At 37.0% G+C, this 15,572-nt stretch overlaps 1 protein-coding gene across 1 annotated transcript in view; it reads right to left on the bottom strand.

Moving 5' to 3' along the window:
• The window catches only part of KBTBD12 (kelch repeat and BTB domain containing 12), a 99,354-nt gene that overhangs the window by 64,967 nt on the left and 18,815 nt on the right, over positions 1 to 15,572 (bottom strand). The window contains exons 3-4 of the mRNA XM_004442439.3: positions 14,369 to 14,639; positions 12,100 to 12,250 (exon numbers count right to left, since the gene is read on the bottom strand). Of these exons, the coding sequence (XP_004442496.2) occupies positions 12,100 to 12,250; positions 14,369 to 14,639 (422 nt within the window). The remainder of the gene's footprint in view (positions 1 to 12,099; positions 12,251 to 14,368; positions 14,640 to 15,572) is intronic.

Raw genomic sequence — 15,572 nt, 5'->3', positions numbered from 1 at the left:
ATCACAATCTAATTCAGGCTAATACTGGCTTAATTTCATTAAAATATAGCAACTTTGTTACAATATATCTCTATTTTCTCCACCTCTGCTTTCTGATATTGTTATATATATCCACATATGTAATACATCCAACAATATGGTTCCATAATTATTGCTTTATATGCTCTTATATCATTTAAAGAAATTACGAGAACAAAAAAGAAAAGCATTTATACAGCCTTTTATATTTACCTACATATTTACCATTTCTGATGCTTTTCATTTCTTCCTGTGGATTCAAGTTAGTGTCTGGTATATTTCCTTTTAATCTGAAGGATTTTAGTATTTCTTTAGTATTCCTTGCAAGTCTGCTGGCCACAAATTAGGTCAGTCTTTACTTATCTGGGAATATCTTTGTTTTACCTTCATTTTTCAAGGACAGTTTTGTTGGACATAGAATTCTTGGTTGAGTTTCTTTTTCTTGCTTTTTTTTATTGAGTTCACCTTGGTTTCTAACATTATATAAATTCCAGGTGTACATCATTATATTTTGACTTCGGTATAGACTACATTGTGTTCACTACCAAAAGTCTAGTTACCATCCCTTACCAGACACATGTGCCCTTTTACTCCTTTCACTCTCTCCCCAGCCCCCTCCTAACCATCAATCTGTTCTCCATATTTATGGGTTTGTTTATCTTCCACATATGAGTGAAGTCATATGGTAATTGTCTTTCTCTTTCTAACTTATTTCACTTAGCATAATACCCTCAAGGTCCATATGTTGTTGCAATGGCAAGATTTTGTCTTTTTTTATGGCTAAGTAGTATTCTGTATATATAGCACCTCTTCTGTATCCATTCATCCGTTGATGGGCACTTAGGCTGCTTCCAGGTCTTGCCTATCATAAATAATGCTGCGATGAACATAGGGGTGCAAATATCTTTTTGAATTAGTGATTTCATGTTCTTTGGATAAATACCCAGAGGTGGAATAGCTGGGTCACATGGTATTTCTACTTTTACTTTTTGAGGACTCTCTATACTATTTTCCATAGTGGCTGCCCAATTTACATTCCCACCAGCTGTGTACAAGGGTTCTTTTTTCTCCACATCTTCTCCAACACTTATTATTTCTTATCTTTTTAATAATAGCCATTCTGATGAGTTTGAGGTGATATCTCGTTGTAGTTTTGATTTGCATTTCACTAATAATTAGTGATGTTGAACATCTTTTCATGTGCCTGTTGGCCATCCGTATATCTTCTTTGGGAAAATGTCTGTTCATATCCTCTGCCCATTTTTTGATTGGGTTGTTCATTTCTTCATTGTTGAGTTGTATGAGTTCTATATATATTTTGGAAATTAACCCCTTGTCAGATATATGATTTGCAAATATCCTCTCCCAATTGGTAGGTTGTCTTTTCATTTTGTTGATGGTTTCCTTTGCTGTACAGATGCTCTTTAGTTTTATGTAGTTTGTTTATTTTTTCTTTTGTTTCCCTTGCCTGAGGAGACATGATACTCAAAAAGATACTGCTAAGACTGATGTCAAAGGGCATACTGCCTATGTTTTCTTCTAGGGATTTTATGGTTTCAGGTCTTATATTCAAGTCTTTAATCCATTTTGAGTCAATTTTTGTGTACGGTGTAAGATAATGATCTACTTCATTCTTCTGCATGTGGTTATCCAGTTTCCCCAACACTATTTATTGAAGAGACTTTCCTTTCTCCATGGTATGTTCTTGGCTTCTTTGTGGAAAATTAGCTATCCATAGATGTGTGGTTTTACTTCTGCGCTCTCAATTCTGTTCCATTGATCTGTGTGTCTGTTCTTCTGCCAGTACAATGCTGTTTTGATGACTATAGCTTTGTAGTATATTTTGATATCAGGGGGTGTGATACTTTCAGCTTTGTCCTTGTATTCTCAGGATTGCTTTGGCTATTCAGGGTCTTTTGTTGTTCCATATAAATTTTAGGGTTCTTGGTTCTATTTCTGTGAAAAATGTTGGGATTCTGATTGGGATTGCATTGAATCTGTAGATTGCTTTAGGTTATATGGACATTTTAGCTATGTTTATTCTTCCAATCCATGAGCATGGAATATCTTTCCATTTCTTTATGTTGTCTTTAAATCAAAGACATTTCAATAATGTCTTATAGTTTTCAGTGTATAGGTCTTTCACCTCTTTGGTTAAATTTATTCCTAGGTATTTTATTCTTTTTGTTGCAATTGTAAATGTGATTGTTTTCTTCTCTTTCTGCTAGTTCGTTATTAGTGTATAGAAATGCAACTGATTTTTGTGTGTTGATTTTGTACCCTACAACTTTGCTGTATTTTTTGATTATTTCTAGTAATTTTTTGGTAGATTCCTTAGGGTTCTCTATATAGAGAATCATGTCATCCACAAATAATGAGAGTTTTACTTCTTCCTTTCCAATTTGGGTACCTTTTATTTCTTTTTCTTGCCTAATTGCTCTGGCTAGGACTTCCAATAGTATGTTGAATAAGAGTATGTGAGTGGGCATCCTTGTCTTCTTCATGTTCTCAGAGGAAAGGCTTTCAGTTTTTCACTGTTGAGTATGATGTTGGCTGTGGGTCTGTCATATATGGCCTTTATTATGTTGAGGTTATTTCCTTCTATACTCATTTTATTGAGAGTTTTTGTCATAAATGGATGTTGGATCTTGTCAAATGCTTTCTCTGCATCTATTGAGATGATCATGTGATTCTTGTTCTTCATTTTTTTAATGTGGTGTATCACATTGATTGATTTGCAGATGTTGAACCATCCCTGCATTCCTGGAATAAATCCCACTTGATTGTGGTGTATGATCCTTTTAATGTATTGTTGTATTTGATTTGCTAAATTTTGTTGAGGACTTTTGGATCTATGTTCGTCAGCAATATTGGGCTGTAATTTTCCTTTTTTGTGTTGTCTTTGTCTGGTTTTGGTATCAGGGTTATGTTGGCCGTGTAAAATGAGTAAGGAAGTGTCCCCTACTCTTCAATTCTTTGGAAGAGTTTGAGAAGGATAGGTACCAAATCTTTGAATGTTTGGTAGAATTCACCAGAGAAGCCATCTGGTCCTGGATTTTTGTTTTTTGGGAGGTTTTTGATTACTCTTTCAGTCTCTTGTGGTTGGTCTATTCAGATTCTCTGTTTCTTCTTGGTTCAGTTTTGGGGGGTTGTATGATTCTAAGAATTTATCCATTTCTTCTAGGTTATCCAATTTATTGGTGTATAGCTTTTCATAGTATTCTCTTATAATCCTTTGGTTTTCTATGGTGTCTACTGTAGTTTCTCCTCTTTCATTTCTGATTTTATTTATTTGAGTCTTCTCTCTTTTTTTCTTATTGAGTCTGGCTAAGGGTTTGTCAGTTTTGTTTATCTTTTCAAAGAACCAGCTCTTAGTTTCATTGATCGTTTCTATCGTGTTTTTAGTCTCTATTTCATTTATTTCTGCTCTGATTTTTATTATTGTCTTCCTTCTACTGACTTTGGGCTTTGTTCTTTTTCTAGTTCTTTTAGGTGTAGTGTCAGATTGTTTATTTGATATTTTCCTTGTTTCTTGAGGTAGGCCTATATTGCTATAAATTTCCCTCTTAGTACCATTTTGCTGCATTCTATAGGGGTTGGTATGTTGCGTTTTCATTTTTATTTGTTTTCAGGTATTTTTTGATCTCTCCTTTGATTTCTTCATTGATCCGATAGTTGTTCAGTAGCATGTTCTTTAGTCTCCACATATTTGTGACTGCCCCAGGTTTCTTCTTGTAGTTGATTTCTAGTTTCATACCATTGTGGTCAGAAAATATGCTTGATATGATTTCAATCTTCTTAAATTTATTGAGAATTGTTTTGTTTCTCAATGTATGGTCTATCTTTGAGAATGTTCAATGTGCACTTGAGAAGAATGTGTATTCTTCTACTTTTGGATGGAATGTTCTATATAAATCTATTAAGTCCATCTGATCTAGTGTTTCATCTAATGCCAATATTTCCTTGTTACTCTGTCTGGGTGATCTATCCATTGATGTTAGTGGGGTATTAAAGTCCCCCACTATTATTGTGTTGCTGTCAATTTCTCCCTTTAGGTCTGTTAATAGTTGCTTTATATACTTTGGTGCTCCTATGTTAGGTGCATGTATATTAATAAATGTTATGTCTTCTTGGTGGAATGTCCCCTTTATCATTATATAATGCCCATCTTTGTCTCTTGTTATCTTTTTTGTCTTAAAGTCTGTTTTGTCTGATATAAGTATAGCTACACTAGCTTTCTTTTGTTTGCCATTCGCTTGGAGTTTCACCTTCTATCCCTTCACTCTGAGCCTATATTTGTCTGAGATGGGTCTCCTGGAGGCAGCGTATTGTTGGGTCTTGTTTTTTAATCCATCCAGCCACTCTGTGTCTTTTGATTGGTGAGTTCAATCCATTTATATTTAGGATGATTATTGACATATGAGGGCTTAATACTGCCATTTTATCCTGTTTTTTGGTTGTTCTGTGTTTCTGTTAAACGTTTTCTTTTTCCTTGTGTTTCTGTCTGCTTTTTCAGTTTGTTGATCTACTATGATGTGTTTCTGTTTCGTCTTTTTCATGTTTTGCAACTCTGCTCTGATTTTTTGTTTTGTGGTTACCATGAGGTTTGTATAAAAGATCTCATAGACGAGATAGTCCTTTTTCTGCTGATAGCCACTTATATCCATTTGCTTATGCAGGTTCCGTCTTTTTCCTGTTCCCTTCTATGTTTTTCTTGTTACAAATTATTTTTGTATTGTAAGTTTGTTACCAAATTGAAGTGGTTATAGTTATTTTTAATGCTTTCTTTTCCTTTAGCCTTTATTGTTTACTACCCTATTCTGATATAGAGTTGCAATTTTCTGATTCTGTCTATTTATCACCTTACTCAAAGTTTTGTGTACCTTTGCCTTTTTGTTTCAGGTAGGAGGGCTCCTTTCAACATTTCTTGTAAGGCAGGTCTAGTGGTGATGAACTCCTTCAGCTTTTGTTTGTCTGGGAAAGCCTTTATTTCCCATTCATATCTAAAAGATAACTTTGCTGGACAGAATATTGTCGGCTGATAGTTTTTATCTTTCAATATTTTGAATATTGAATATATATGTATATATATGAATATATGAAAAAAATATATAGTTTTTGTCTTTCAGTATTTTGAATATATCATTCCACTCTCTCCTAACCTGTAGAGTTTCTACTGAGAAATGCACTGATAGCCTAATGGGGGTTCCTTTCTAAGTTATTTTCATCTCCCTGACTGCCCTTAATATTCTTTGTCATTGACTTTTGATAGTTTTAATATAATGTGCCTTGGAGAAGGTCTTTTTGCATTGAGATAATTAGGTGTTCTACTAACTTCATATACTTGTATACCCGGTTCCTTATCCAATTTGGGAAGTTCTCAGCTATTATTTCTTTAAATAAGCTCTCTGCTCCTTTCTCCCTCTCTTCTCCTTCTACGATACCCATTATCCTTATGTTGCTTTTCCTAATTGAGTCAGATATTTCTCATAGAACTTCTCCATTAAAAAAACCTTAGTTCTCTCTCCTCTTCTACCTGAATCATTCTAGATTTCTATCTTCAAGCTTGCTAATTCTCTATTCCATATGCTCTGCTCTATTTTCAATGCTTTCTACTTTATTCTTCATCTCATTTATTGTGCTCTTCAGCTCCAGAATTTGTGTTTTTTTTTAAAGTTTTAATTTCTTTGGTGAAGTACTCCTGCTAATAATTTTATTCCTGAGCATATTGAATTGCCTTTCTGAGTTTTCCTGTAACTCACTGAGTTTCTTCATGACAGCTATTTTGAATTCTCTGTCAGTTGGATCACAATCTTCTGTGACTTCAATTTTGTTTTCTGAAGAGTTGTCATTTTCTTTTTGTGCTACCATGTGACTATAGTTCTTCATAGTGCTTGATGAGTTGTTCCACTGCCAGCACATTTGTGGTAGCAAACACCTTTTTTATTTCAGTGAGACTTTGTTTACTTTGATTCTGAGCTGCTTCTGGCTGTATTTGAGAGTCTGTGCTTTCCACCTTCCACGCCTTGGTCAAAGGTGGTATCAATGCTCTCATTGTGCTGCTTGTGCCCCCAAGGTTGCTCGTGCCTTGCTACTTATGATGTCATTGCAGTTACAGGCACTGCCACTGGGGTCACTGGGCTGCAAGTACCTCTGCTGCTTCTGGGGTTGCCTGGGTTGTGTGTTCCCCCACTGTGGTGGTGGGGGGAGGGAAAGCAGGGTGGGATTTGGGGTCATGGGCATCTCTGCTACATCCAGGTTTGTTGGGTCTGCAGGCACTGCTGCTACATGTAGGGGGAGGTGGTGGTGAAGATGTGGATGTCTCTGCAGCTGAGGGGGAGCAGACTCATGGGTTCTGCTATCACTGTTACCTGGCTCTCCACAGGCTCTCTGCAGAGTCAGGCACTGCTGCTCCTGGGTTATCTGGGGGTGGCAGCAACGCCACTGCCAGGGACGCCAGGTTTGTGGGTGTTGCTGTCACTGTTGGGTGGGCCAGGGTCATCAGTGATATCGCCATCACCACAGGGGGAGGGATATCTGGGTTGCAAGCACTGCCAGAGTTCCAGATGCCTCTGGTCTCTGGCATCTGCCCAGTTCCTGGAACCTCAGGTCACAGGCACCACCATCACTGCCAGGGGCCTGGGTTGTGGGCACCACTGCAGTTCCTGAAGCCTCAGGTCATAGGTACCAGGTGCCACTGCTGGGGGAGGGGTAGGGACTGAGCTGCAAGTGCCACTGTGGCTCCTACACTCTCTAGTCTCAGGCACCAGCATGATTCCTGGAATATCAGATCACAGCACTGCTGCTGCTGCCAGGGGTACTACAGTCTTGGATGCAACCCCCGTGCTCGAAGGGCAGGCATTGGAAGCGACCCACTGGGGGATGGGGAGGGGGCTGGGTCACAGTCACCACTGTGTTTCCTGAAGCCTCATGTCATGTTCACCACCTGCCACTCCTGAGGGAGGAGTAGGAGCTGAGCCATGAGTGCTGCTGCAGGTCTTGAGCCTCTGGTCTCTGGCACTGGTGCATTTTGGAACCTCAGGGCACGGGCACTGCCACCACCGCTGGGGGTATTGTGGTCTTGGATGCAGCCCCTGCTGCTGGAAGGGCCAGCACCAGAGGTGCTGCCTCTGGGGGAGAGGGAGGGGTCTGGGTTACAGGCATCACTGCAGTTCTCAGAGCCTCTGGTTGCAGGCCCACAGTAATTGCTGGTGCCTCCAGGAGGGCTGGCTGCCTGGATTCCAAGGTCTCTGTTCATGGATGTTACCTCAGTTCCTGGGGCCTCTGGCATGGCCGCAGTTCCTGGAACCTCCAGTCTCAGGAGCTGCCCCCACTGCTCCCCTGGTTCCACCACGTCCGGGAGGTCCACTCCACCCACCTTCAGACATATAGATGTACGGATCTCTCTGGCGTTCTGCTGTGCTGTGCAGACAGTCCTTTGTTGGTCTATGAATATTGTACTGATTATAACTTAGAGGGGAGAGACAAAGGGAACAACTCACTCTGCCATGATGCTGATGTCACCTTGAATTTATTTTCTTGCAGCACTTTGAATGTTATTCCAGTGCCTTCTTACCTCCACCGTTTCTGATAAGTCACCTGTTGAGCATATTGTTGTTCCCCTCTATACAATGTGTCATTTTTCTTGCTGCTTTTAAGACTCTTCTGTCTTTCAATAGTTTGTCTATGATGTGTTTAGTTAAGGATCTCTGTGAATTATCTTACTGGGAGTTTGATGAGCTTCTTGGATCTGTAGATTAATGTTTTTCCATCAAGTTTGAGAAGTTTTTGACCATTATTTATTTGAAAAAAATTTTCCTGCTCCTTTCTCTCTCCTCCTTTTGGAATTCCCATTATACCTATGCTGTAGGCTTGAATGTTATTCCACATGTCTCTGAGGCTCTGCTAATTTTTCCTCAATTTTTTCCCATCTTTTCTTCAGATTATATAATTTCTATTGCTCTATCTCAAGTTGACTGATTCTTTCTTTCGATATCTCAAATCTGCTCTTGAGCTCATTTAGTACATTCTTCATTTGAGTTTTTATACTTTACAACTTTAGAATTTCCATTTGGTTCTTTTACATAACTTCTATTTCCTTTTTGACATCATTGTCATCATATTTTTCTTTAATTCTTTAAAAATGGTTTTTGCTAATTCTTTGAACATATATTGAATAGCTACTTTGAAGTCTATGCCTGCTATATCCAACATTTGGGCCCACTCAGAGACAGTTTTTATTGAATGCTCTCCTCCGACCCCCACCTGTTTCTTTTCCTTTGTATATGTTGTAAATTTTTGTTAGTAACTAGACATTTAAAATACTACATCATAGCAACTTTTGACTCTGATTTTATTTTTTTCCCCTGAGGGTATTTTTTTTTTCTGCTTTGCATCATTGTCGCTGTTGGATTTAATCTGCCCTTCCCTGTGGTTCGCCACTGTCTCTATTCAATTTTTGAAAATTCTCGTTTTCATTTTTTAGCCTAGGGGTTACTCTTATTTCTTCATTATTTAGTGGCTAGTCAATGACTAGCTGTTTGTACTCAAACACCAAGAAGGTTTCCACCCTCTCTTTGTGGGTCTATGTGGGTTGGGGAATGCATTCAAAGTTCAGGTAGTTTTCAAGTCTACCATGACTTTTACTTTGTGCCTGGTCCTCTCAGATCTCCTTTGTACATGTGCTCAGCCACCCAGTCACCCAGGAATGTGTGAAGAGCTTGTACCCTTTTGGGGGCTGCATGTTTGTGCAGCTTCCCTAGTCCCCAGGGATGTGTGGAAAATTTATCAAGCCCCTCTATGACTCTCATTTTCAGGATTTCCCTGGAAGATCCCTGTTAAACTTCTAGCTAGTTCTCTTGACTGCTGCTATCCCAACCAGGACTAAAAGCTATGGCTAGGAAACAGCTGCAGGCTTTTCCCATTTGCCACTGTGAGTATGGGTTTTCCACCCTCCACTCCCAAATATGTCAGCCAATCCCCTCTGGCAAACAAAGATGCTAATTTTCATAGCTAGCCCCACTCTGGTAGAACTACCAGGCTAAATGGGGAATAGGGGCAGCCTCAGAGAAGAATGCCACAGAATGCCTGAAGACTTACTTCAAGTTCAGCAGTTTTGAAAAGTTAAGCTCTTCTCAATTTGTTTGTCTTTGGTTGATTTCTAGAGATCTGAAATGGTTGTTTTTGACAAATCTGTCTGGTTTTATATTTGCTTTTTGGGGAAAGGACATCGACCCATTCACTTCTCCATAGCTGGAAGCCTACCGCTTTCACTTAGCTTTTGGCCTGCTAAATTCTTACTGCCATGACAGATCTTAGAAGACTTTCAGGAGATTTAAAAAACATTTTACCCAATATTTTTTGGTATTTTCAGGGGGAGGATCAGTCCAGATATCTAGTCAGCCATAAAGAGGAGAGTTAATACTTTGTCAGTTTTCATTTATGACCATTAAATGAAATTCTTTATGCAAAGAATTCAGCAAAGTATCTGTAACATAAAGGGGCTCAAAAAAAGTAGTTATAACAACATCTGAACACTTATATTGTAGAGATTTTACATACATTATTTTAATCTTAACTCCAAGAGGTAGGTATTCCAATTTTGGTATTAGCCAAAAAAGGATTTACCAGACCAAGGACATACAGGTAGTAAATGGTGGAGCCAGGATTTCAATCCAGATCTACTCAATTCCAAAGGTGGTACCTTCCCCACTTTACCATACTGCTTCCATGGTGAAAGAGATTTCAGTGGCTGCTCTTTTGAGGTACCCTGTAGCCTATCTAAGAGACAGTAAGGAATTAAATCCATTATAGGTATTAAGAAGAGGGTTTATTGTTATACTAACTGACAGTGACCCCAATTACAGAGGGGCACATATAGATTCCCAAAAGCAGACAGAGCTTTTGCTAAGACAATTAACAAATGACTGTAAGGTACCTGTGTGAGTGATTGAAACTGATAAGGTTTTAGGGTTCTATACGATATTTGCCCAAATTCCAACTATGCATACAATGAACAATTAAATCTGAACTAAGACTACCACAAAAATACCTAAACAACTGAACTTCATTCCATTTCAATGCTTATAAATACATTTTGGAATTAAGTAGAATTGGGGACATTGACTCTTTTGGATTAAATCTTACAAGATGGTAAAATTTCAGTCATTATGAATCTGGTCAGTTCTGAATATCCAGAAATCAGATTCTAAGCTACTTCATCAGCCTTCCTAAATGGTCTCTCCACTCCCAGTTTCTTCTCACCTGTGATCTGTTCTTTATATTCTCACCTCACCAATATTCCCCAAACATTCTTTAATCATGTTGCTTCTGTGTAGTTTCTCACTATTTACTATTATTCTCTTAATTCTTCATCCATAGGCCTTTATAATTTGACTCCCAGTTTACCTATGCAACTTTGTCTCTCACAACTCCCTGCCCCTGGTGGGCTCATTTACTCACTCTCCTTTCATCTTTCACTCTTACCACCTTCATTCTCACCTCCAAACCTCTGATTGTGCCGTTCTCCCCACTTACTCTTCCCTGCCTCTCCAAACTACCTTCTTTCCTGGAGCATACTCTTTTCTCTATTTCACCCACCCAAATCTTACAGGTTCTTTAAAATCTACCTCCTTTCATTCATTCAGTGGATATTTGTTCATGCCATGAAGTGTAATATCCAAAGGGTGTCTCTAAGATGCCTTTCCCCATATAATTTACCAAAAAGACATTATCATTTTTATTTCACATCTAGACTAGTTGTGGCTCCACACTAGTGGGAAATCTCTTTTTTATTCAATTGATACATCACTTTTATCCCACTTTTGACTACCTCCAACTTGAATATAATTAGCACATCAGCCCTTCACTCCCCTGAGTTATACATCTATCCTAGGCAATCTATCCTAGTTTAGATATTGTCTTTTCTGGGCCTATGACACAGCATATGGTCATAACAGAGTAACAAATGTATATTCAGAGGAAAAACTTAATTATAATTACAAGTGAGTCTCATAACTGAAGTATCATAATGTTGCATAATGTTCTTGTACTTAAAATCATAAAACTATTAATATTTGAGTACATTAATTATTTTGCTTCATGCTATGCAGGCAGCCAAGAGATAATGGCTTCTCTTTAGTAAAAGACAACAAAAAACAAAAAAACTATTCAAATGCTAGGTTTGCTTTCAGCCCATATTTCATGTTTTTTCTTTGCCATCTCTTTGCTATCCAGCATCTTCCCCATGTTTTTGCCAGTTAGCCACCAATGCTAATGGGATAAAATAAAGAATATTCGCATACTTGTCATTTTACCAGTCCAGTAAGCCTCCTTATCTCACCCTCATTCTTCCCCATACTCACAGGAAAGTGATAGGGAGGGAGGGAGGGGAGGTGAAAGAAAATGATGTTAAGGAGATGGAATGTGCTTGGAAGAGCAAAGGACTTAATAAAAGAGGAAAAAAACAAGGAGTGAAAAAGGATAGGGGAATATAAGGGATGTTCTAGAATGTTTTACCCACTCTTGTGCAAATGAACCAATCTTTCACCAATCCCTACTAGCTGGTACAAGACCACATATATTCAAGAAATTTTTTAAAAACGCCTTCAGATAAATATTATTTGATAACACCTCTATAGAAATTTGGTGGGTGAGGTAAAACAAGGAGGATTGCCATAATCTGTAGTATTGTCTTACCTATAGTGGCTTTCTCTTCTATCAGCATAATCACACTTGGCTGCAAAAGCCCACATTTCACTGAGTAAATGTGGCCAAAGGCTTATTCTCATTTCAAAATATCTTACTTGGTAGTATATAAAAGGATGTATCACTACTATTCTTGCATTCCAAGGGACTTGAAAATTCCATAAAACAATTTTGTTTTCAGTAAGTTAGTGGACTTTCATTTAATCTTATCTGACTGTGCTCTAGAAAACAAGAAACAAAAGAAAATTTTTGGCTAGTTATGTGTACATTTGAACTAGGACGCAAGAGGAATGGAGAATATTTCATTTTTACTGAGGCAAACTTCTGAGAAAAATAAAGGTAGTTATACTCTTTTAGCAATCTGATTCTTCTTACCCAAAACATATAGCTCACTGTTGACTACAGCTGTACTGAATCGGTACTTAGAGTACTTCATGGGTGCTTGCTCTGTCCACTGATCCTGGTTGGGGTCATACTGCAACAGTTTGTTGCTTAATCGATCAGGTTCTTCATCAGGAAGATCCATCTGTATAAAATATGACAGCCAATGTAATAACATACCACTTGGCGATCTTTGTGAGCATAAGAATGCAATTAATCAAAGCAGACAGCCAAGGAGGTAAACAGAGGTTAACTGTAGTGACTCATACAAACACACCAAATCCCTTGACTTGCGGGTATAAGTACACTGTCAATATCAGAAGAATCTATATTCTGTAATAATGGGGCTAAGGTGTTGTGTTATAGCAAACAATCTGTGATCTTAACAATGAGACAATATAGCGTTTTTTAAAAAATGAAGCAACTACAAAGACTTAAAAATGAAACCAAGTTTTCTTGAACAGCATTTAAAGTGTAATTGTACTTTACCAAACTTTATAGTGGTGGATTTTAATAATATTTGAGAAACTAATTTTAATAATTTATAAGGTATTTTTCTTTATAATATTTTTCTAATCCAAATGGAACAAAATTACAAAAACATTTTAGTGTTTTAGTAATTAGAGTATTTTTACACCATAATTATGACCTATATAGGAATGGTCTGAATTTAATTTTCAAGATATATGGATTAATATAAATTACTTGCAGTTATTTTTATATATTTTATTTATATATATTTTTAATGACTAGAGACAGTACAAATCGAATGACTGTTTATTCTTACACAGATGTATGTGGCTTCTCCTACTAATAAACTTCAGGTGAAGTGTTTTTTTTCTACAATGTGTCAGAAACTTCTATGACTTCAGGCTAAGGATGCTTACATGTCTTTTGTTTTTGTTTCGGATGTGGGTGTTCAACACAAATAATTGCCATACTTACGAAAGTTGTATGCAATTAATTTTAGTTAACTGCTTTAAATACATCGACAGTTATGATTACTATGTTGCAATCACAACCCACATCATCTTGCAATTTAATATATTGTATTAGGTACAGACTAGCAAAAGCTTTCGTTATACAATAAATATTCACATGTCATCTGTTTAAAGACACTATAAATTAACAAATATTGACTTTATTGTTTTAATTTTCCATCTAATTTAAGTATTTAATCTCTATTTTAGTGAAACAAAAGCTTCTAAGTTGTTTTTGGAGCTTATTCATGAAAAATTAAGAATGTAATGGATAGTTCTGAAAAAGTTTAATTACAAATAATTTATCAGGTTTCAGATACTAGCTGTGATTAAGTCAGTACTACTTTTTGATACATAGCACAAATTAAAAAATGTATTAAATGTGAAGTTTAAGTTTTAAAAACAGGTAGATATGCTATACAAACAGGTATCATATGATATGATATGCTATAAGCTTAGGAAATTAATGCAAAAAGCATCAGTCATACGAAGCAAATCTAGAGAAATAAGAAATCATACAGGCAAAAATAAATTTACTTTACGTCATGGGGACAGGCAATGAGCTACTAAGATTAATTTTTATTAGAAAGACTGGATGGCCAGGGTAGAAGGCAGCTGGAGTGATACTAGTGTGAGAGCTCCAAGGCATTGGGAGGGACACCCAAAGAGAAAAGAAAGGGCCACTGTGGTCACACACTACTGATTTCAATTTGGCTGGCTATCACTTTGCTGGGCTTCAATACAAACAGTATTCTGGTTTCTTTATCTGCTGATGCCCAGCAAAAAGATAAAGTGTTTAAAATCACAACATATTTTTGTGGAAATGATTGTGCCATGACAGAATGAGTATTCTGGCTTTGTACTTAGAGTAAGAATTCAAAATGTGGAAAAGACCTAAGAGCTATTTGCCTCAGGTCACATAGCTATTAAGCAGACAGAAGTGGGATGAGGATCCAGCTTCTCTGCCTCCTACTTAGATGCTCCCTACAAATAATCCATCAGCATAAACATCTTTCATAATTAGCAAGAATGGGAAGGATTATGGAGAATATAGCATGAATACTGAATGAAGTCATGTCTATGAATAACACACTTTAAAATTCATTCTCCTAAACTGCTTTAACACTTTAAAATCTTAAGTTTAATGTTCTATAAAACAAATGGCATTTTACCAAAATGTAAGAAGCCATACTCTTTTAACATTCAACAACTACAACATTTTTCAACATAGCAGCCAGACTCAGCATAGCCATGCTAATTAGGTATACAGGAAATTTCTTAACCTGAGGGGTCCATCCTCCAATCACATAAAGTTTATTATTCACTGTTACTACAGCATGACACGCCAATTGTAGCGGAAGGGGAGACACCCTTTTCCAGTTGTCCCGTTCAACAGAGTACTTATCAACACAGTTTGTAATAAGGTACTGGTTTTTAATTTTCATCTGTCCTCCTATAACATAGAGGTCATTACGGACACTGCCCAGAGCATAGAGCTCTCGAAATTCAGTTGTGCATAACTTTTCCCAAAACTGGTTTCCTCTAACATGATACCTGTAAATTAACAGAGAGAGAACCGAGAATTAGCATGAAAACATGAAACAACGTTATCTAAGAAACACATTTAAGTTTCTTTTCCAACTAACAACAAGATAATTTGGTTCTTCTAATTGGAGAGGAAAAACTATTAATATAAGATACTGACACAGGTTTGTGCTTTTTTTTTTTTTTTGGCAAAGACTGATGAACAAAATATAATGTGCACAGAAACAATTAACCACACCTACCTGCAGAATTTTAGAAAAAATAACATATTGAAAAAGTATAGAATATCCAGGACTAGCCTTCATTTCCTAATTCTGGGAAAGAAAATCAAGAACAAATAGAAAAGCCTTTCAGCAAATCATCTGTAATTTTACCAGAGGATAAGAATAAGTAAAAATAAAGAAAAATACAAAAATGTCTTATTCTGTGAACTAGAAGTCTCACTTTAATACTACATTAAAGAAATCAGTTTTAGAGCAGAGAATCTGAAAATATCTCAATTTAGAGATTTATAATGGGATGATGTATGATATGTAGAATTTTAAGGATTGTTCGTATAGTTCTAACTGGCTTAGAACAGAGTCAAGAGCACCTGTAGGTATATAAAAACCCACCTGTAGGAGTCTGATGGGCATTGAACAACTATCTTAATCCTCTAGGTATGGTAATTTAAGTAATTTCTTCCATGAATAATTATGTTGGTCTGAGAAGAATCTTGGGAGGTAGGGATACTTAGACATATGGTCTCTCAATACCTAGTAGAGTCCAACACATTAACTGATTATCTACGTGTGCATGTATCTGTGTGTGTATGGCATTAGGCATTAAATATATGATTTTGTGGCTAACTCTGTCTTGCCTCTGGATAATGGTAAGTCTATTTTCTCCAATCATGATTTGGGACACAGTCTAAGGACAAAAGTACTTATGGAGGGAGTGGGA

This window comes from Ceratotherium simum, chromosome 5, assembly GCF_057802395.1.
Source record: "Ceratotherium simum simum isolate JZ-2026a chromosome 5, ASM5780239v1, whole genome shotgun sequence".
NCBI classification, from domain to species: domain Eukaryota; kingdom Metazoa; phylum Chordata; class Mammalia; order Perissodactyla; family Rhinocerotidae; genus Ceratotherium; species Ceratotherium simum.
The sequence above is the reverse complement of the archived record's forward strand: the minus strand, read 5'-3'. Positions and strand labels throughout refer to the sequence as shown.